This window comes from Aythya ferina (assembly GCF_964211825.1).
Source record: "Aythya ferina genome assembly, chromosome: 3".
NCBI classification, from domain to species: Eukaryota; Metazoa; Chordata; class Aves; order Anseriformes; family Anatidae; genus Aythya; species Aythya ferina.
The window spans coordinates 97,084,463-97,106,275 of NC_140298.1; the positions used below are offsets into that span (position 1 = coordinate 97,084,463).

General features: G+C 35.9%; 1 protein-coding gene across 1 annotated transcript in view; it reads left to right on the forward strand.

Annotated features, from left to right (window-relative positions):
* The window catches only part of CSMD1 (CUB and Sushi multiple domains 1), a 1,186,176-nt gene that overhangs the window by 1,108,098 nt on the left and 56,265 nt on the right, over positions 1 to 21,813 (forward strand). The window contains exons 53-54 of the mRNA XM_084516291.1: positions 6,551 to 6,724; positions 10,634 to 10,807. Of these exons, the coding sequence (XP_084372417.1) occupies positions 6,551 to 6,724; positions 10,634 to 10,807 (348 nt within the window). The remainder of the gene's footprint in view (positions 1 to 6,550; positions 6,725 to 10,633; positions 10,808 to 21,813) is intronic.

Genomic DNA, 21,813 nt, shown 5'->3' on the forward strand with positions numbered 1-21,813 from the left:
ACAGGAATGTGGGAGTCTTCTGTCAGAGACCGGGATAAAATCTAGGTCTTTGTGTCCTACCTGTTGTGTTGATTGCCTTTTCTTCTTTCAGTTCAGATACTAGACTGCAGCAGCAAGGAAAATAAAGAGAGGATCTTCCCCTTTAGAGAAAAAAAAAAAAAAAAGTAGCATAAAATCATGTAATTCACATTCAGATCATCAAATCTGAATTAAGAATTTTAAAACCTTTGATCATGTAATCTTGACTGATTATTTCATTTTGCAACAGTAATATTTGTAGTACAATTTTTGTGAGTAGTCAAAAGTAGTGACCATCATCTCAGAGAGCTAACCTAGCTTCTAAGAGGCAGCTAGTTATTAGTGAGCAAAATGTAGCTGTTTCTGGCAAATTTTATGAGAAGGAAAAGCATTTTTCCAATCTGAAAACTTTTTAATTCATTACACTTTATTTTTTCAATTATATAAATTAAGAATAAAATCATTTTTATTTAGGAAACAGTAATATAACAAAGGGAGCATATTTTATTTACTACTTCTTTTTTTATTTAGAGCAATAAAGGAGTGAAATAAATCTTTTTTTTTTTTTTTTTAACCTAGGATTAATAATTCTACTGAAGTTCTGGTTAAGGTAGTGCTGCGTTATGGGATTACTTTTTCGTATACATAAATTCATCAGTTCCACTGTGGAACTGCATAAGAGGTTTGTGTGTGAAGACACATTAGCTTCCTAGGTTATCCATAGGCTGTCTGACAAACATTTAAAAGATGCTGGAAATGCAACTCTGAAAATCCAAAACACCAAATTTGCATGTGTAGTATTTTTCTCAGCCCTTTCTTCTGTTGCTAATATTCAAAACTATATTGTAAAAAATAAATACATTAAGAAGGGGGGTGGGGGCTGGAGGCTATTAATCCTCAGCTTTTTTTTGCAGTGTTATACCATACATTACCAGTGTACGGCCTGGCACTTGCATATCATAATTTCTAGCAAAAGGATATGTGTTAGCACTCATTCATTTTAACTTACCTGAAATACTACTTCAACATCTGATCAATAATACTATTTAGTACTTATATACTGCTTTTTTTTTTTTTTTTTGAAGGTCTATTCATGCAGAATAATTTAGCTGCCAATGTATACAAACTAATTATACAAATCTCAATGGAATCTGTTTACATTATAAATAACTGTTATGTGTGAAAGGCTGCAAAAGTTTCTTCCTTATTCTGACTACTGGGAAATATATTTTACCTCAGAACACCCTAAAAACTTAACTGTCTACAGTAGCCATAAAAATCTATTTGAATAGTGTAGAGATGGAAAAGAAACAGTCAGTACAGGACTTATCAAGAGAACAATACTAGTTTATTTTCCACGTCAGTGTAAAAACAGAAGCTTTTACCTCTTTGGGAATCAGCTAATCAATTTACTAGATCTCATAGTCAGGAAACTGTCTTTATATACAGCTTGATCTATATATGAATTCACACTTTTTTTTTTTGTCTGTTTAATTTTATTTTTTTTACAAATCTGCATTAAAATTGATATCCATTACCATTTTTTCCTCTTAGTCATAACTACCAACTTCTAATTTCTATCTGCATTTTAAATTATTTCTACAGATGTATTCCCATCTGTAATGAACACAACACCTGTTGCAGAAAATATGACTGCCGTACGAGTAACAATTGTCTTATGATACTTCCCTACTTTCTTTTAAAATGGTGATGGTCTTTGGTTTCTCTTTGATGAATTTCATTAGATTGATTATATTGTTGATTGTGGCCCTATGCTTAGAACTGTTGAATACATGCATCTACCTCAGCAGGTAGAAAGGATCACACTTAGAGCTAGAAGGTTATTAATCACCATTTAGTCTTTGTTGATTCAAAATCAAACAAGCTCTGTAATGCCAAAAATACTGTGCAGCTCCGAGTACAAAACTCTAAATTTAAGTGAGCTATCACATTCATGCTGCAGAAGATTGTATTGAAGATTGCAGATTGTATTGAAGATTGCAGAAGTTTCTGGTACTAAACCTCTTCTTGCCTCTCTATATTCTCTCACATAAGGGATATTCACGTCATGTGCTTTAGGCACCTAATTTAGATGCAGTTTAGAGTACAGTCTAAGATCCTAAATTTCCAACAAGGTCAATGGAACTATGCAGGCTCCTCAGGAGAGCAATTCAGGAAAGATAAATTTGATTCGTAAAGTTAGATGATGTGAATGCCACCAGTTGTGTATTCCTAAATTTCAAGGACAGCATGCACCAAATTTATTTCAAAGGTGCCTTTAGGACTTACCTGAAGCCTGTGAAAATCAGAAGACAAACACCAGGGAACTGTGAGTGGCCCTTTCCATTTCAAAGTAATGGTAATGAGTTAGAGATGCTTTTTGCATGCACTGTACCTGCATGAATGTAATTCAGAACAGCTATAGATGAAAACAGGTATCACATTGTGTTACCCCCTGGTTCGTGTAGAATCAATTTATGCTTTCAGTCTAGTTGAGTACACTAATTTCTATATTTCAGGAAAAGCTTTGTGAGATCCATATTTTTCTCAAAAGAAAGCTAAACCAATGACTGTAGTAAATGAGTCCAATGGCAAATGCAAGACATAGTTCTGCAGATGTATATAAAGTATATATAATGCAGTATATATATTATATATACTTTTTCTCAGTTATATGAAGATAAATGCGAATCATTACGCTAGATATTTTTCATTTGTACTCAATTCCTCACACTGCTGATAATTCGTATCTCTTCCCCTTCTTTCTTTTCAAGAAGAATTACACCTGTACATCACAAAACGTGTTTATATGCATGCTTTGTGTGTATGACCGATTCATGTAGGACATAGATCAAATTAGAATCTTTTAAGTGTTTGCTTAACTCTGTCTCTGGTATTGTTGGTATTTAATCATTGACTCACTCCTATGTTTTCCTGCATAGATATCTTATCCTAACTGCGTATGACTTTCAGGTACAAAGCTATGCATAAATAAGGCAAGGATGTATTTTAAAATCTAAATTTAAATGTAATCCACTCCATTCAATTTTCATAAATTATTACTACAATTTAGTTTTTCAAGAAATATAATATCATATGCTGGAATGATCTGTAAGTGAAATGATTCGTATAATAATTCCAGATAGCTGATAAATTCCCATTTATGGAAAAGTACATAATACTTTGGTGTTTTGTATTATGCCAGTTGGCACATCTCAACTATCTTTGTTCCTAAAATTTCCTGCAATTCCCTGTGCTTGGCTTCAGTGCAAACACTGCTTTTTCAATTTTTCATTTTTTAGGTCTAGAAAACAACAACAACAACAACACAAATAAACTCCAGTCCATTCTGTATAAATACAGCCTCTCTTTTCCCATTTTGCATGTTTCATATATTTCCTTTCCCAAAACCTGTGATTGTTCCAATTGCTTGAATTACTAGTCAATGTTTAGAACCGTGCACAATAGTATTCTTGAGAAGTAATTCTGATTAAAAGTGACATCTACCTTTGCTCTAGTATGTGGTTAATCTATGTGCAAGATTAACCAGATCATGAATTTGTCATTCCTAGTAGCAGAGCTTGGGGGAGAGAGGTGTTGCAGTAGAGTTGGTAGTTAACTACTTAAATAAACTGTGGCCAATATTACCCAAGATCTGCTAGTGGTTCTGTTGGTGACAGGTTGGGGTGCAGCCTTAGCGAGTCTGAGGATGACACCAAATGATGGGGAACAGTTGGTATGCTGGATTGCAGTACTGCTGTACAGAGGGACCTTGAGAATCTGAAGGAATGGACCAACAGGAATCTTGTAAAGATCAGCAAAGACAAATTCAGAGTCCTGCAGTTTTGCTAGAATAATGCCATTCATGAGGACTGGCTTGGAACTGACAGGGTAGAAAGCAGCTTTACAGAAAACAACCCAAGTGACATGGAAGAGAGGTTAAACAAGGGTTAGAAGTGTGGCCATGCAGGAAAGATCATGAACTGGAGCATATGAGCAGCAATGTAGTCAGCAGGTTGAAGTTATTATTTCCTCTTCAGCACGCATGTGGAAAGCTGTGTGTAGTTTTTGTTTTCCACCATACAAGAGAAAGCTTGGTGAACTGAAACAAGTCTGGGAGAAAGGCCTGCTAAGAGGTTAGGGGCATGTGACAGGCAAAAGGCTGAGTGAGGCTGAATAAGAGGGAAGGGTTAAGGGGGATCATATTGCTAATTTGGGCTGACAGTAGTAAATACTTCCATGAGATATCAAGAGAAAATTGCAAGGAGGAAAATGTATTTTCAATGTATTCGTTACTTTTTGCTGTCATTACTCCCTGTTTGGAGTATGAAAAAACATACATCCTTATTTTGTTTCAAAAATTTACAGAACGTTGTCCTAATGCCTCCTTGAAGATATCAGCAATCCTAAGCTTAGTATTGTTATAATAATCCTCTATGTATGAAAAAAGTAATCAAGTGGCATATTTTCCCCTTTTAGTGTTTTAGAAGATCCATTAAGTGTAAATGAAATATACTGCCTAGCTGTATTAAAGTGGCTGTAGTAGAAATTAATTCAGACCCAAGAAAAAAGTTATGAGCAAGTCTGCTTCTTCACGAATATGGCCTCAGTGTTAAACAGCACATCAAACAACCCCATTCTATCAGTGGTCATGAGCATCATGTCCCTATTCTCTTGTCTCCGAATGAGTACTGAAAGTGCTTAGCGTAGTTTAAGTTGAAATTGTTGGCAGGTGTAATTAATCAATGTCACTAAAAAAAAAAATTCTTCCCTTTAGTCAGTAAAGATAAATAGTTTTCTGCTCAGAAGCTCTGTTTCCAAACAGAATAAAGAATCTAGAGAGACTAAGATTATTGCTTAGCTTCTTTAATGCCAAGAGTGCCATTACCCCAGAGTAATCCGTTCTGCATTGTTTAACAGCCACTGATAGCACTGAGGAAGAAACAGTGCTGGTAGACGTTGTGTCCTTTACAAACTTCCATGCAGCTGGAAAAGGTGATTATTTCAAGTATAGTGATCAAATTGAAAACCAATATAAAGAAGAGTTTATTATAATTTTGATGTGAATTTAGAAGCGCGTTAAATATAACAGTTTAGCTAAAAAACAACTGAAGATAACATAAAGGTGGTAGCTATTTGGAAAGAATGAACACAAGTAGAATCAGTTTTTGTGACTGATTACTAAAATGCATTAATAAATAAAAAATAATTGTAGAAATTGGAGCTGAATGATACGAAATATTTGAGCATAACAAGATATACTTAGATTTTATTTTTAGATTTTTTTTTTAAATGTCTGCTTGGAAACCTCCTTTGTATGTTGCAGCTTTTAAATTAGAGTGAAGAAAATTTCCAATAGATACAAATAAGGGCATTTATGGCATGGTAAATGAGGTAATATAGCTAAATGTGCCATTTATACAAATCTGAAAAAATGCAGTATTTTTTTCTTTTGAAAGCAATAGATTGTGATCCCATGGAATGTTTTATTTTTTTATTATTATTATTTTTAATAATTTATTATCTATATTTTAAACTTTGATTGCAGTCTTCTAATGTCTGAAGACCAGCTATTGAGAAATCAGTTATCTGTTGGATACATAGAATAACAGACGCTACATTTACACTAAAGAAATAACACCTTGACATGCAAATTAATGAAACTTGATCATATCACCTCTTAAATTGTTAGAATAATGCCCAGACATGTTTTGGCTAATGTTATCCAAGACAATTTCTAAGAACTGTTCAAGTTAGCTTAAACCAGTATTAACCCTGGTAGGCAGCTTGTTAGCAGCTGTGCTAGTCTGGGGGGCAAGAGATTTTCGGTTTATGAATACAGACTGTGCTGTGCTGGTTGGCCTCTGCCAGAGAATGGCCCCAATCATGCGTCATTATTTAGTAGAGACTTGTTCACAAAATCCAAGGCAAATCACAAACATGAGCACTGTGAAGATGAACATGAACACTATGAAGAAATAACGGGGGTCTGGAAGATAAAAAAAAAAAAAAAAAAAAAAAAAAAAAATTCACAGTTCTCTGAGGACCAAGGCAGGCTTATTAAGGAAAAGGTAAACTAATATTAATAAAAAAAAAAATTACCCATTTGAAAATTGTCCATTTTGTAGCAAATCAACTGAATGATTTGTAATTTCAGACATTTGCATTCTATATGCACCAGATATTCTTCTGACAAATTTGTCATTTCTACAACAGAATTTGCTGTCGTATATATGTATGTATGTATGTATGTATATATGTATGTATATGTATAACTGTCTATATGAAATTTTCAAATATCTGAATGATTACCTCTGTCACCTTGGAAGAGTAGAAGGAATGTCACCTGCAGTTTTTATACCCTAGATCTTGTTCTGCTTGTTCCCAGATCCACTACTATATGCTCTTTGACTCTATTTTTTTTTTTTTTATTGAGAATGGAAATTATTATTTTTTTCATATCAGCATTTTTGTAAATGTTGTCAAGATTTGTAAGAATTTGTAGTTTTGATGGATTGCTCTTCTGTTGTAGCTGGTCACTGTGGTTCTCCGGACCCAATTGTAAATGGTCATATTAGTGGAGATGGATTCAGTTATCGTGATACTGTAGTCTATCAGTGTAATCCTGGCTTTCGACTTGTTGGTACCTCTGTTAGAATTTGCCTACAGGATCACAAATGGTCCGGACAAACTCCCGTTTGTGTCCGTAAGTATAATTCATTTTTCAGTGAATATTGCAATTACCTTTAACCCAATTAAATATTAATGGTGGATGAGATGTTCAAAGGTATTCGAATTATGTGTTAAAAACAGACGTTTTTTGGACATATTTTCAGTGATGAGGGTCATTATGATAATCCAATCCACTTTCTAACTTAGCACAGGCTGACTATCTGTATCCAGTAATGTCTGATTTCTGTTTTTTCGGAAGAAGGCTGACAGGCATTGAAGTGTGTTGGACAGCAGGCTGCACCTTAATAACTTTATCTATCTCTTTCTCCCTTTTTCTCCAGGTGTAGCTTCTTTGTCAAGTGTCATCTTACAGAGCTTCTCATATATTTTTATTTTATTTTTTTTTAGTAAGAATACTAATGGTCTAATTTTTTTCTTTGCTGGATAAAGCTAGAATACTCTTCTGATGGTAACTGCCCATTTTTCCAGGTTGGCCTAATATTTGTCAGTGCAAACCCAGGCCCAGGCACAGTATTGGATTATACTGCATCTGTTAGAAAAATATTGACTTCTTTATTCTCTCTTTTGTCTTGTTGCTGTTGTTCTTAATTCATCTGCTTTTGAAAATCTCATAATTAATTATTTATTTTTTTAAGTCAGTCCCACTCTAGTTCCTTCCACATTTGTGTGGCAGGTCTTCTGACATTTTCTGAAGAATCAGCCATTTAATCAGTCAAGTCTGATTCCTCTGCTTATTATTTTGCTACTTTATTGTATACTAGCATTTTTTTATTGTTTTTTTGGTCTTAATAAAACTCCCAATTTCTATATAATCTTGGTTATTTTTAATGATCGTTTACATCAGTGATTTCTTTTTTCTTTCTTTCATTTTCAAGATGTCTATAATTCAGACAGAAGTATTTTATTTTTTCACACAGAGTCACTAAGACAATAATTTTTTTCTGTTAAAGATGTTAGTATCTTTGTTTTATTGCTAAGAAAATATATTACTGAGAAGTCATTAGATTTCGAAATGTTCAGTACTTTCTTATTTCAACCTGTATACAGCTGCAGGAAATATCTGCCGAATGTCATTGTCCTCTTAAAATCCTATTGATATCTTCAAGTGATTTATATTCATCAAAGGAGAAATGCCACCAGCTTGTGTTATTGCTTTTAGTGGATTAATTTTACCATGCAGTGAACAAAATCCCTTCAAAAGAAAGGGGCAAAGCTGGGAGGGGTGAGGGGAGAGAGTCAGTTCCTTCCTAAATTGCTACTGTTATTACTGTTCTGAGAAGAACTGGCAGTAGTTTCTGTTTGTACAGGCTGCCTAGCAGCAACATGGCTTTATTTTGCTTATAACTGTCAAGACTAAAGAGCTGTATGTACACCCCTTCCCTCACCTCCCCTTTTTTGTCAGCAACCAAGCTTCAGAAGATTTTTCCACTTTTATTTATTTATTTCTTAATTAAAAAATCTAGTAAAAATGTCTCAGCTATTTCGGAGAGGGAAAGTGGAAGCATGGTGCTTACCAGTGCTAGAAATGGGCTCACTAATGTAATACTGAAAAGGTCCTCTGACTAAGGAGTATGAGTCAGACACTAGAAATATACCAGGGGCACCATAAAGATGCTACAGTCTGTACCCCTGAAAATCTACTATGAGTTGGGCTACATTTTGTGATATGTTTAAAGGTTATGCATCCTTTCATATTTGTAATTGGTTCTTCAAAAAACATTATCTAAGAAAGTATTCAGAGTACTCCACCATTACTCTTTTATCTTCATTTCCTATGCTCCTTTATCTTGCACAATTTTTGACACAAGTGTTTCCCTACCTCAGTATTGGGTAATCTATTAGACCATACTTTGGCTAAATATATTCCCAAAGATCTATTATCTTTATCAAGTGAAGTGAACTCCCAAGTTATTGGGAGTTAATGTGAAAAGTAAAGATCTCTGATTAGTTTTTTGTGAATAACAGCAAAACAAAAATCAAAACAGTGACTTTCTTTACTAAAAATATAAACTGTATTAATATTAAATAAACCTCTTAGTTATATAGCATACTTCAGGGTCTAAGACTGATACTGTATTAAAGACTTGAGAATATACTTGGGAGTTTTATTACTTTAAATGGATATCTCTTTGCTACGTTTCCAGTATCCACATGACATATTTAGGACATAAGCATATCTGTATGCATGGGACAGTTCTTTGTATAAGGCAGGGAAAGGGAACAATTTAGATGTCATAAGAACACTAGGAATAATCTTTAGTTGAAATGTGTTGGGTACTACTTAGGTAAACAATATTAAGAGTTAACTGTATACAACCCTAATGATGATTGGAAACACTATAATGCCAAACTATCCCCCCCCCCCTTTTTTTTAAAAAAAATTACAAATATGTTTCTGAGTACTTGCTACTGTGTGAATTCAACTACTTCAGTGCTGATCAATCAATAGGTCGAGGATATCTATAAAACTAATGGAGCAATAACAAACCAGATCCTGTGACTAGGGTCTCAGAATCTGAGATCTTTAGTGTTTTGGGAGGCATCAGAAAAAACAGAATCTGTAAGGAGTAATGACATCTAAAGAGGATCTGACCCACAAGAATATGTTTTTGTTGAAAACTGAGCAGAATTATACTTCATTATCAGAATATTTATACAAGACCTACATTTTGTATTGTAAGAACCCATGGCATAGAATTTGTTCAGGAAACTGTATAAACTTTATGGTGATAGCACTTTGTAGTTGAATAGTTTGTCATATAGGAAAGACGGTGACTACAGAAAATATTTTAGGAATTGAAATTTAATAATCTGTAACAGTCAAAAAATGTACCAGCTGTGCTAAAATAAAGTAGATCCTGTGCATATACTCACATTTTATTCTGATGCTTAGGGTATCATCTTCAAATGCTGCAAATGGAATAGTGCAAAAAGGGGCTTAAGTGACTGAAATAGATTTATTTTGCAATTTATGGACTAAATACTAATCTGGATACAGGAAGGTGTCCTATGTAATTTTCAAAGATCAAGTATTGTTGAAAATACTACTTCATAACTTAACTCTGTGGTAAAATAAAAGAAAACATTAAAATTATATTTCATGTGTCAGTTCAGTAAAGAAAAGAAAAAATAACTAATGAATTAATTAGAAGGTATATCTGTGAATAGGATATTTACTTTAGTATGATAGCCATTTTCACCAGCACAATGTTGAAAAGCTGCATATATATATATCTTTGACTTTCTTATTTTCAATTGTCGGTACCTATGGTTTTATTCTATATTTTTCTGTATTATTTTGATGTCTGGTCATGTGGAAGGCTACAGCTTAACCATTATAAAATATATAAGTATCATGTAAGCATATCAAAAAACACATAATATGCATAATGGGAATGATTTAATCCCAACAATGATATCTCTACTGCCAGAAGAAAATCTAATTAAAAGGATTTAAACAAAGCAACTCAACAATTTTTGAACAAGAATGCTTTGGAACTCCAGAATGTTCTGAAGCAATACTTGAATTCAATCTGTTTTACCCTACTAGATTTTGAATCTTGCAGGTTTTTTTTGTTGTTGTTTGTTTGTCTGTTTTAATCTGCATTATTAGGATATATAGTGCAGTCTCAATATTTTTTAGGGTATAGTACATGTCAGTAGGGTGTCAAAATGCATATAATTATTTATATTACAACTTTCACCATAAGGTAAAAAGTAGATTCTGAAAGTCTTACAGAAAAATAGGCATATTTTCCCCTGGCAGTTAAGTTCTCTGTATAAATGCATCATATTTTTTCTTAATCTTCTTCCATAAATATAGAAGAAAATTTCAGAAATAAAAACAGCTCCAACCTGCAAGTGATTCCATGAAACAGTACCTTTCAGTTAGTTGCTAACATGCCTATTTTTGTTTTAACAGCAATCACATGTGGACATCCTGGGAATCCAGCTCATGGAATGACTAATGGCAGCGAGTTCAATTTAAATGATGTTGTAAATTTTACTTGCAACACCGGGTACTTACTTCAGGGTGCTTCTCGAGCACAGTGCCGAAGCAATGGGCAATGGAGTAGCCCTCTACCAAACTGCCGAGGTAAGAAACTTTTCTGTTCATTCTCTGTTCTCTAATGACTTATTTCAGGTATTATCCTTTAAGCCTGCCTTCAAAACACTGGGATAAAATTCAGAAAATGGACCTTCATGACCTTATTGCTTTCTTTATTTGAGTTTTTACATTTCTATATTGGAAAAAGGAGTAAGCTAAGTATTGGGGAAACCTTGGGTTTTCAGTATTTGACCTCAAAGATTTCAGACTGTAATCCCTAACATTTAGTTTAGAGACACATAAAGTCTACTTTATATCACAAAAGTTATATTACATCAATAAATCAGTCAGCTATCTAGCCTGACTTACCTGCACTGGAAGTTTCCATAAATGGTCAGTTACTCCTATTAAGAGATAGTTATGTAAATGAATATTCTTGCAACAAAACACTTTCTTCTGTATTTCTTATTTATGGCCACTGTTTTACTTGTTTTCCTCAACCTTTTTCTCTAGTTGCAGAATATGAAGCTAATATTAGACCTTTATTGAGATCTTTATCAGACCACTAATATCTATTCATTGCTCCACTATTTTGATATTTTATGCCCCAAAATAACTTGTACTGGTGTAGTAAATGCTTTCTCAATGCCCAATCCAGTAAGTTGCTGATAATAAATAATAATATGGTGAAATGTTTTCTTCTGAATCACTAAGTCAGAAAAGATACCTTCTTTTGTAAAACATGCAAATTTTCAGAGAGGTGAAAAATCTCTCTGAAAAAACGGAGGGGTGAGTCATATAAGATATACTGAAAGATCTCTAGAGCCTGGAGAAAAGTTTTTGAGATTTTGTATATAGTTTAGTGGTCTTTTTGTGAACTCTCCAGAAGGAAATTGATTGTAACGAGCCTAACTTAAAAATGTTATAACCCCACTGTTATGTCATCTAGCTCCATCTTCGCTTTAATGCCAACCCATAAACTCCTCATCCATCCCCAGGCAGACTTCCATTCATTCCAGCTGGTCATTCACATAGAAGACTACATCCCATCCTTGTCTCCCTTTCCTGTACTTCCTAAAGAACCTATATCCTTCCAATCCAATAATCCAGTCCTGAGAGCCACCCCACCATGTCTCCATGATCCCAATAAGATCATAGGCCTGCAAGCATACACACACCTCAATCATCTTGTTTGCTCCTCGTATTGTGTGAGTTTGTGTACAAGCACTTAAGAGGGGAAAAAGCAGAGTGTTTGGTTCATAGATGGGATTGGGGGATTTCTCCATAATGAAGCCTTTTAGGCATTTATTTGGTAATCTGCAAGTGTTGAAGGTGACCCTGTTTAATCCCCATTTTGTTGATTTTGTGATCCTTCCTTATCCCATCAACCCATGCCCTTTGTTCAGCAACCCTGTCTGTTACTCTTTCACAGGGCTGCTGGTTATTCTTTCCCTCCACTCTCATACTAAATTTAAAGCCTTCCTTATGAGGTCATCCATCCTACTGGTGAAAATATCTTTGCCCTGTGTAGTGAGCTGGATCCCACCTCTCCAAGCAGATGCTGATCTGCAAACAGGGTCCCTTGATCATAGAACCCAAAACCCTGTTGAAAACAACAGTTCTGTAGCCAATTGTTGACATGACAGTAATGCACTTTCCTGGCACCATACTTCACTGGCAGGATTGAGAAAGAAAAACACCAGCCAGGCCTCTATGCCCTTTTCTATTGCTCTCAGAGTTGTGTAGTCACCTTTGATACTGTTCAGGTTTCACCTGGCTCACATGGAATAACAGAAGGGGTTAGTAATCAGAGGGTAAGACAAGCTTTGGCAGTCCCTCCACAATATCACAGGTCTGGACTCCCAAGCAGGCAGCAAGCCTCTCTAGTTGAAAGGTCATAGAATCATAGAATGGATTGGCTTGGAAGAGACCTTAAAAATTGTCTAACTCCAACCCCCCTGCAATGGGCGGGGTTGCCAGCCACTAGATCAGGTTGCTCAGGGCCTCATCTAATCTGGCCTAGAACACCACCTGGGATGGGGCATCCAAAACTTCTCTTGGCACAACTCTTTCCAGTGCCTCACTACCCTTACAACGAAGAATTTCCACCTAATGTCTAATCTAAATCTATCCTCTTTTAGCTTAAGGCCATTCCTCCTTCTCCTATCATTATCTACCCAAGTAAAGAGTCCTTCTGCATCCTTTTTATAAGACCTTTTAAAGTATTGAAAGGTGGCAAGGAGGTATCCCCTATCCCCTTCTCGAGGCTGAACATACCCAGCTCTCTCAGCCTTTCTTCATAGGAGAAGTCAAGTCAACAGATGGGTCCCTCTATCCCCTTCAGCAGGGAATCACCTGTTATTATGACTCCCTGTTTCTCCCTGGTGCTCTTGTGTGGTTTAGGGTTAGGTGGACTAGATCCTTCGCTTGAAGACACATATGGCTTCTCTTCAACTTTGAGGGTGGTAAATCTATTTCATAGGTGTAAGCCTTTTAATGGGTCAGGAACCTTCTTCTTGGTGCCAGAAGCCACCAGCTTCCATCTTCCGTAAAATCATAAAATCATTAAGATTGGAAAAGACCTTTAAAATCATCTGGTCCAACCATCCCCCTACTACCAATGTCACCCACTAAATCATGTCCCTAAGCACCAGGTTCAGTCTTTCCTTGAACACCCCTGGGGACGGTGACTCCTGGACAACCCGTTCCAGTGCCTGACTGCTCTTTCTGAGAAGAAATGTCTCCTAATTTTCAACCTGAACCTCCCCTAGCCCAACTTAAGGCCGTTCCCTCTAGTCCTATTGCTAGTTACCTTTGAGAAGAGGCTGACCCTCAGCTCTGCACACCTTCCTTTCAGGTAACTGTAGAGAGCAATAAGGTCTCCCCTGAGCCTCCTCTTCTCCAGACTAAACAACCCCAGTTGTTCAGCCTGTCCTCATAGCCCTTGTGTTCCAGGCCTTTCACCAGCTTTGTAGCCCTTCTCTGGACATGTTCCAGGGACTCAATGTCCTTCTTTTGTTGAGGGGCCCAAAACTGAACACAGTACTTGAGTTTCACCTTCTCCAGAGGTTGCACTTACCTTAATCATGGGGGTGAACATTGTGTGCTTCTTTATTGCAGTTGTCCTTTGTAACTTGTCTTTAATTGCTGAAGGAAATTGCAGTCAGTAAAGTTGTGTTAAGGATACTAACATTGGGACTAAAATGATGTAATCAGTTCAGTTCAGTTATTGTCAGCTTTATTATCTCCACCTGTTGGCTTATTAAAAATCATATTTTATTACAGTGGTTGTTCCTAAGAATAATAATTATCTTTGGTGATTAGCTCATCATATTATTTGAGAGATAGCTAATGCAATTTCAAGCTCAGTATGTGTGGAATTAGAACTTTCATTCTCATTAAAACAATACAGAAATGGCAATTCCCTCAGTAACTACCATCAGAATTTTTTCAAGTGACTTAGCATAGCAACTTAATTATTGAGGAGAAACAGGAATTAGTAAACTGTTCCTATTTAGGCTCATGTATCTTTTTTTTCCTTGTATACTATTTTGTATCACTAAACTTCAGTGAACACAGTCTTCTGTCTCATCAGTGAAGCATTTTTTAATTTGTTAAAAATGAAGCTTTTTTTTTTTTCATATATCTAGCAGTTTCAGTCCAAGTCTGCTCCATTTGACTGTCAGAGGCAGTTACATGGTTTTACTAAAGCTAGACCCCAGCTACAAATAAAATTATTCAGATACTTATATTGAACTCAAACGTACACATTTATTTAAAAAATAATATAAGAGAAAAACAAAGGAAATTTATGAAAAATGATGTGAAGGCTAAGAACATTATAAAAATAAGAATGGTGTTCTTTCAAAGGAATGCAGTACAGACCAGGCTGGTTCAAACCTCTGTGTCAGCCATGCATGTTCCCAAAGAACACTTCTCTGCTTGCATCTCCCTTGTTTAATTCTAGCTGTGTATCTGGACAAAGGATTCTTCCCTACTGTCTCCCTAAAACCTCCTGGCATAATTACATTTACATCATTTCACTGTGAACAAAATCTGATACACCATTTATGAAAATTTCTTATGAAATCATAAGGTTTTATGAAATAAAATGTGCTGAAATGATAATTCTACATCCATAATTTAAAAAAAAAATAAATTGCATGTATCAAATTTAATTTTAATTAATTGTTTAGAACTTAACCTAAAGGAAGTAATAGCACTTCTGGCACATACCTTTCCTTCTAAAATTGCCTTTAACTAACAAGTAAAAAATATTTGTATTAAAGTTCATTGTTAATGATGAGTTAAGAGTTTGTGTACAAAGGGAGTAAATATTCCAGCCCCTTGAATATACTGCTGGGAAGGGATTGATGTCCCTAGCAAACCTGCATCATTTAATTCAACAGAGATTTTACATATGACCTTTCTTTCAAACCTCAGTTGAATTCACTTGAGTCAATAATGAACTTAGTTTCTCTTCACTGAGACTCTGTATGCAGTTACTATAAAATACTGAATACTGCTGCAGGCTATTGCATATGATTATTTTATTTTATATAATTTTATATTGCAACAGAGTTACTGTCTATGCACAGGAAACATGGATATTTTTAGTGAATAAAGGTAGGCAGTTCTTAGGCACTCTTATAGTGATATTATAGCTGCTATGTATTGTGTCATTAAAAGGTTAACTAGCAAGTCACAGGCAGCAAATTTATCAAAGAAAGTATGTTGATTTTGTTTTTTTTGCCTGCCAAAAAAATAACACGCACAACAGGTTATATATTATATTTATATATAAATAAATATTTATATATTTATATTTATAAAATATTTATAAATATAAATATTTATATTTAAATATTAATAAATATAATAAATAAATATAAAAATATAAAGTAGCATATGTAATCTTATATATATATTTATATATAAAAAATAATCGTTTATATATATTTATATATATTTATATATATATTTATATATATATATATATATATAAAAGATTATATATGCTACTTTAATGCCATGTGATAAAAACTCACATGAAACAAATATGTGTTTGTATAACCTATTGTGAATTGTAAAGCACTTAATTGCTCTGCAGCGGTGTTTCCCACCACTCTATAATGTCGTTACTTTGATAATTTCACGGTGATTTCAGTGGTGATAGACACAATAGATCAGTTTGCCGCTGTTCTGGCAAACTGTTTTGGTATAGTGGTTAAAACATTTAATCTGTTGAAATGGGATCCCTGTAAAGTATTTTTTAATATGGATTTTGGATGTCTTCTGAGGTAACATGATCACCAAACCACCTCTGTCTTGGAAAAACTTACGTTTCTACTGTTTCTTTCATGAGAAAAAAAAAAAAAAAAAACAAAAAACAAAACTCATTGAGATGTTGGGATACTTCAAGATTTAAAAAAAAAAAAAAATGTTTTTTAATTACTGAAGCAACTATATATTTTTTATTAATTTTATAATATATTTAACATTTGTAATAGATTTATATGGAATGTTGAGTACACTGAGATATGGTTTCAAAATCATAATTTCTGAGGTAGGAAATCTTCACTCCACATGGACTGTACCTTTGTTGTTATTTATTTGATAAAGAGCATCTCAAATAGTCAGCTTACTTGCATTTAACCTGGAATCAAATGATACTTGAAAAATTCTGATTGCCATGTTCTGTTTGGCAAATCTGGCTAAGCAGGACTTGATGCAGCCTGAATATGCAGTATCGCAGAACTAGCTATGAAGATATCAAATCCTGAAACAAAAATGTTCAGCATGGAATTTTTCCCTCAGCAGCTTAGAACCACTTTTCATTTTGTCTTTGGACAGAAAGCTGATCTCTGCACTTTGTTTCACAGTATGTTTCATAATGGTTGGAAAGCTGCCTGGCGGAGAGGGACCTGGGAGTATTGGTTGATAGTCAGCTGAATATGAGCCAGCAGTGTGCTCAAGTGGCCAAGAAGACCAGCAGCATCCTGGCTTGTTGTCGTGGTTTAACCCAGCCGGCAGCTAAACACCACGCAGCCGTTCGCTCACAAGAAACAGTGTGAACAGCAGGTCTAGGGAAGTGATTGTCCCCCTGTACTCAGCTCTGGTGAGGCTGCACCTCGAGTACTGTGTTCAGTTTTGGGCCTCTCGCTACAAGAAGGACATCGAGGTGCTTGAAAGAGTCCAGAGAAGGGCAACAAAGCTGGTGAGGGGTCTGGAGAACAAGTCCTATGAGGAGTGGCTGAGGCAGCTGGGCTTGTTCAGCCTGGAGAAAAGGAGGTTCAGGGGTGACCTTATCACTCTTTATAAGTACATTAAAGGAGGCTATAGTGAGGTGGGGGTTGGTCTGTTCTCCCATGTGCCTGGTGACAGGACGAGGGGGAATGGGCTAAAGTTGTGCCAGGGTTATTTTAGGTTGGATCTTAGGAAGAACTTCTTTACTGAGAGAGTTGTTAGGCATTAGAATGGGCTGCCCAGGGAAGTGGTGGAGTCACCATCCCTGGAGGTCTTTAAAAGATGTTTAGATGTTGAACTTAGCGATATGATTTAGTGGAGGACTTGTTAGTGTTAGGTCAGAGGTTGGACTAGATGATCTTGAGGTCTCTTCCAACCTAGACAATTCTGTGATTCTGTGTTAATTACTCTTAACCACTGAAATGAGAACTGAACCAGATGGTCTTGTCAGGACTCTGCGCTGTTGATGGCACTGTAGGTCATTTTTTCATATATTATATTATGTCTGAAGTAAGAACTGGTATGTTAAATGCCACACTTCATCACATCTTCTAGAATGCAAGGAATTGTAAGAAGGAGCTTATCTTGCTCTGTTTGCTTTGCTTTGGTATCTGATAAACTCTTTTATTGCTTACTGCTGGATAGGCTGCACCGATGGGCTGAGGTCAACTGCATGAAGTTTAACAAGGCCAAGTGCTGGGTCCTCCACCTGGGGCGCAATAACCCCAAGCAGAGCTATAGGCTGGGAGAGGAATGGTTGGAGAGCTGCCAGGCAGAGAAGGACCTGGGAGTGATGGTGGATAGTCGGCTGAATATGAGCCAGCGGTGTGCTCAGGTGGCCAAGAAGGCCAACGGCATCCTGGCTTGTATCAGGAACAGTATGACCAGCAGGGCTAGGGAGGTGATCGTCCCCCTGTACTCAGCTCTGGTGAGGCCGCACCTCAAGTACTGTGTTCAGTTTTGGGCCCCTCGCTACAAGAAGGACATCGAGGTGCTTGAGCGGGTGCAGAGAAGGGCGACGAAGCTGGTGAGGGGCCTGGAGAACAAGTCCTACGAGGAGCGGCTGAGGGAGCTGGGCTTGTTCAGCCTGGAGAAGAGGAGGCTCAGGGGCAACCTTATCGCTCTCTATAGGTACCTCAAGGGAGGCTGTAGCGAGGTGGGGGTTGGTCTGTTCTCCCACGTGCCTGGTGACAGGACGAGGGGGAATGGGCTTAAGTTGAGCCAGGGGAGTTTTAGGTTAGATGTTAGGAAGAACTTCTTCACTGAAAGGGTTGTGAGGCATTGGAACAGGCTTCCCAGGGAAGTGGTGGAGTCACCATCCCTGGAAGTCTTCAAAAGATGTTTAGATGTAGAGCTTAGGGATATGGTTTAGTGGGGACTGGTAGCGTTAGGTCAGAGGTTGGACTCGATGATCTTGAGGTCTCTTCCAACCTAGAAATTCTGTGATTCTGTGATTCTGTGATAAGGCAGTTTCAAATTCATAGTCATTGTCAGGAAAGTTTGTATGGGTATTCTTTGTTACTACTATCCTTAGAATCTGATTTATCTTCTTGTAAATGTGATTAAAGAACTTTTCTCATTTTTTAAAAAAAGATATCTTTAAGAATATCTCTTTTGAAGAGCTTAGTTAGACTTTTTATCTTATCAGGAATCTGGTATTTGTGAGGAACTGTCAATTTCATCATGTTTTCTTTACTGGGTAAATAATTTGAACCAGTAGTAATATGTTCCACTCCTCAGTTCACAAGAAAAATAAACTTTTAGATGACAGCTGATAGAAGGGTGGGAGAGATTGGGACTGACAACTCATTCTTCTCATTCAAAGTTAAAGCAACTATGAATTTAAGCAATTTTCCATCCATGGTGGTATCAAGTATTCACATAAGCTGAGAAAATTTTGTGTTGTGTTTTGTTTTTCCAAAGCCAGAAGCCTTTGTTGTTGAGACTTTGGATATTAAATACACCTAATCTATTCATGTTGGTAGTATATTGATATCTTTCAGAAGGATATTAATTATTATAATTTGCATCTTATTTACATTTTGTAAATAATGAGGAGGGGTGCTATGGGAGATGCCAAACAGTGTCTTTTTACCTGAAGCTGGCAGAGACAGAGGATTTTAAATGACTCCTCTCTGGAACATTACCTGCCTGGAGATCTGCATAAGACATCTGTTGTGGTTTAGTCCTGGCAGGCAGCTCAGTACCACACAGCTCACACTCCCCAGATAGGATGGGGGAGAGAATCAGCAAGTAAAAGTGCACGAACTCAGGGGTTGAGATAAAGACAGCTTACTGTGTAAAGCAAAACAAGTAAAGCAAAACAAGGAATTCATTCGCTGCTTCCCATTGGCAGGCAGGTGTTCAGCCACTTCCAGGAAACATGTTATCCCCCTCCTTCTTTACCCCCACTTTTATCTCCACTTTTATGGCTGAGTGTGACACCACATGCTATGGGACATCCCTTTAGCCACCTTGGGCCAGCTGTCCTGGCTGTGCCCCCTCCCAGCTCCTGGTGCACCCGCAGCCTCCTTGCTGGCAGGGCAGCACGAGGAGCAGAAAAGTCCTTGGCTCTGTGTGAGTACGGCTCTGCAACAACTGAAATATCAGTATGTTATCACTATCGCTATTTTCATCCTAAATCCAAAACACAGTATTGTGTGAGCCTCTACAAACAAAACAAAACAAACCAACCAACCAAACAAAAACCACTCTGTCCCAGCCAAAACATGACGACTTTTCAAAAGATAGTAGAAATATGTTTTGGTGCAACTGAATGGATTTTCACATGTGGAAAACAATGCTCTGATTAACAAAAACCTAAAGAGAAAGATTTTAAGACATGCTTCTGGAGTTGGTACTATTAAGACAAAAAAAATTACTGTGTTGATAGTACATGTACATAATGACTACACATACAGAGAGCACATCTAAAAAGTACTTAGGATGTACTGTAAGCACTTAAGATGTGTCTGAAAGCAACACCAGAATTCATGCTTTGTACAGAATAGCAAGCAAGAAGTGAGCAGTTAACTATATCGAGCAATTACCAGTTTTGTGTATTGTTGACTTTACTATGAACTTTACTAAAATTCCATAGGCTGGAAATATTGTAATCATGCTTTTCCAAGCAGTGCCTTCCTTTTCTATATTAATTCCTTAGGATTTGTCATAAATTCTGAGTGAATTATCTACTTTTATTCATTTTGAGTAGCAGTCTTTATACGTGTTCTAGATACTAACAGTAATGCAGTACTTTTCAAATAAAAAAGTTTAAAAACATTATTGATCAGATATCAAAGTTTAAAAAAAAACTTAACATTGTTTCTGTCAAGGAAAAAAATGGTGAGAAAGTCAGAGAAAAAGAAATGAAATACTGTGAACGATGTACGTTTTGATGATCATTCAACTTTTTAACAGAAAACTGCCTAAGGGACTCTGACAAATTCTTTTCACTTCTTTGTCCTTAAGGGTTTGAATCTACTCAGTGTGAGGTTCTGAAGTCATCAGGGCAGACTTAAAGCACTCTCCAGCTTTTCTCAACAGACTAAATTGAGAGTGCCAGAATTCATTTCCCATGTAACCCTTGACAGCTGTCATTGAGAGAAAGCAATCTCCTATTCTCACCGTGATTTACAACTGAGTCCTCAGGGTGAAAGGCAATCAGTTCTGTATGCCAGCCAACTCAAATTCTTTTCTAAAGTACTCCTTACTGCAGCCCTTGTTAGCCACACCACTCTCATGTATACATATTTAAAAATCTTTAGATGGTGTTAAATGATACCACAAGCAAAAATGTGGTTATTTTTTAGTTCAAGGGATAGTATTCTTTTACATAATCACTTTATCAGAGTTTTTGTATTCAGGTATAACTTCTTGCAGCTATATTGTTGCACAATGCACGTGCATTAAGTTTTACATTCAGTGACTATTCTGTATTTTATTTATCACTTACTTGGCTAAACAACTATTACTGGTACAAGAATGAGCACTATCACACAGACAGATTGATTCTTTGGGACTATAACAGTATTTCTTGAACACTCCATATTTCTGATCTGTACAGAAAATTAAGTTTTTCTGTTCTGCCTGTTGTGTTTCAAAAATAACCCAGTAAGAATTGCTTTTGGGTAGCTTTAGGGCAACATATCATCATGAAATAATGGTCTCTTTTCTTAATTTCTATTGCTGGCTTCACAGAAGCTAACTTGGCAGGCTTACCCATTAAAACTAAGTTTCAATTTTAAGAAGTTATATAAGGGGCATCTCTTCTGAATATATATTATATGGAAAATCTGGGGAAAGACTTGAGTAATCCACAGGATGGAAAATAAAATGAGAAAAATTACATTCCTCTATGAATGTGCAAAACCTTCAAAACATGTGTGATTTCTTTTTCAATGTTCTTTGGATTTTTGTTCTATTTGAATATAACATTCTGATACTACAATTGGAAGAATTTGGTCAAAAAGTTTTAAAAAGTTCCGTTTCAACTGAACCAGTATATATTTGAGTGCAATATAAATGTTTACTAAATTGCACTGGGAAAAACATTTTCTTTTAATTTGTAAAAAACATTTTTGTTCTGTCTTTTTTACAAATTATAAAATGCTATTTTACTGTTTATTTTTCTGCTTTTTACTTTTACAGTATCTTTATCTGTGCAGTAAGCGTTCACTGCTTATTTTTAAATAAAACAGCTTACCACTTACCAAAGGTTGTTAAAGAATTAGTATTTCTGGTTAAAATTCTGGTTTACCAATTCTGGTTAAAGAATTAGTAGTTTCCAATAATCTGGAGATCTCCTA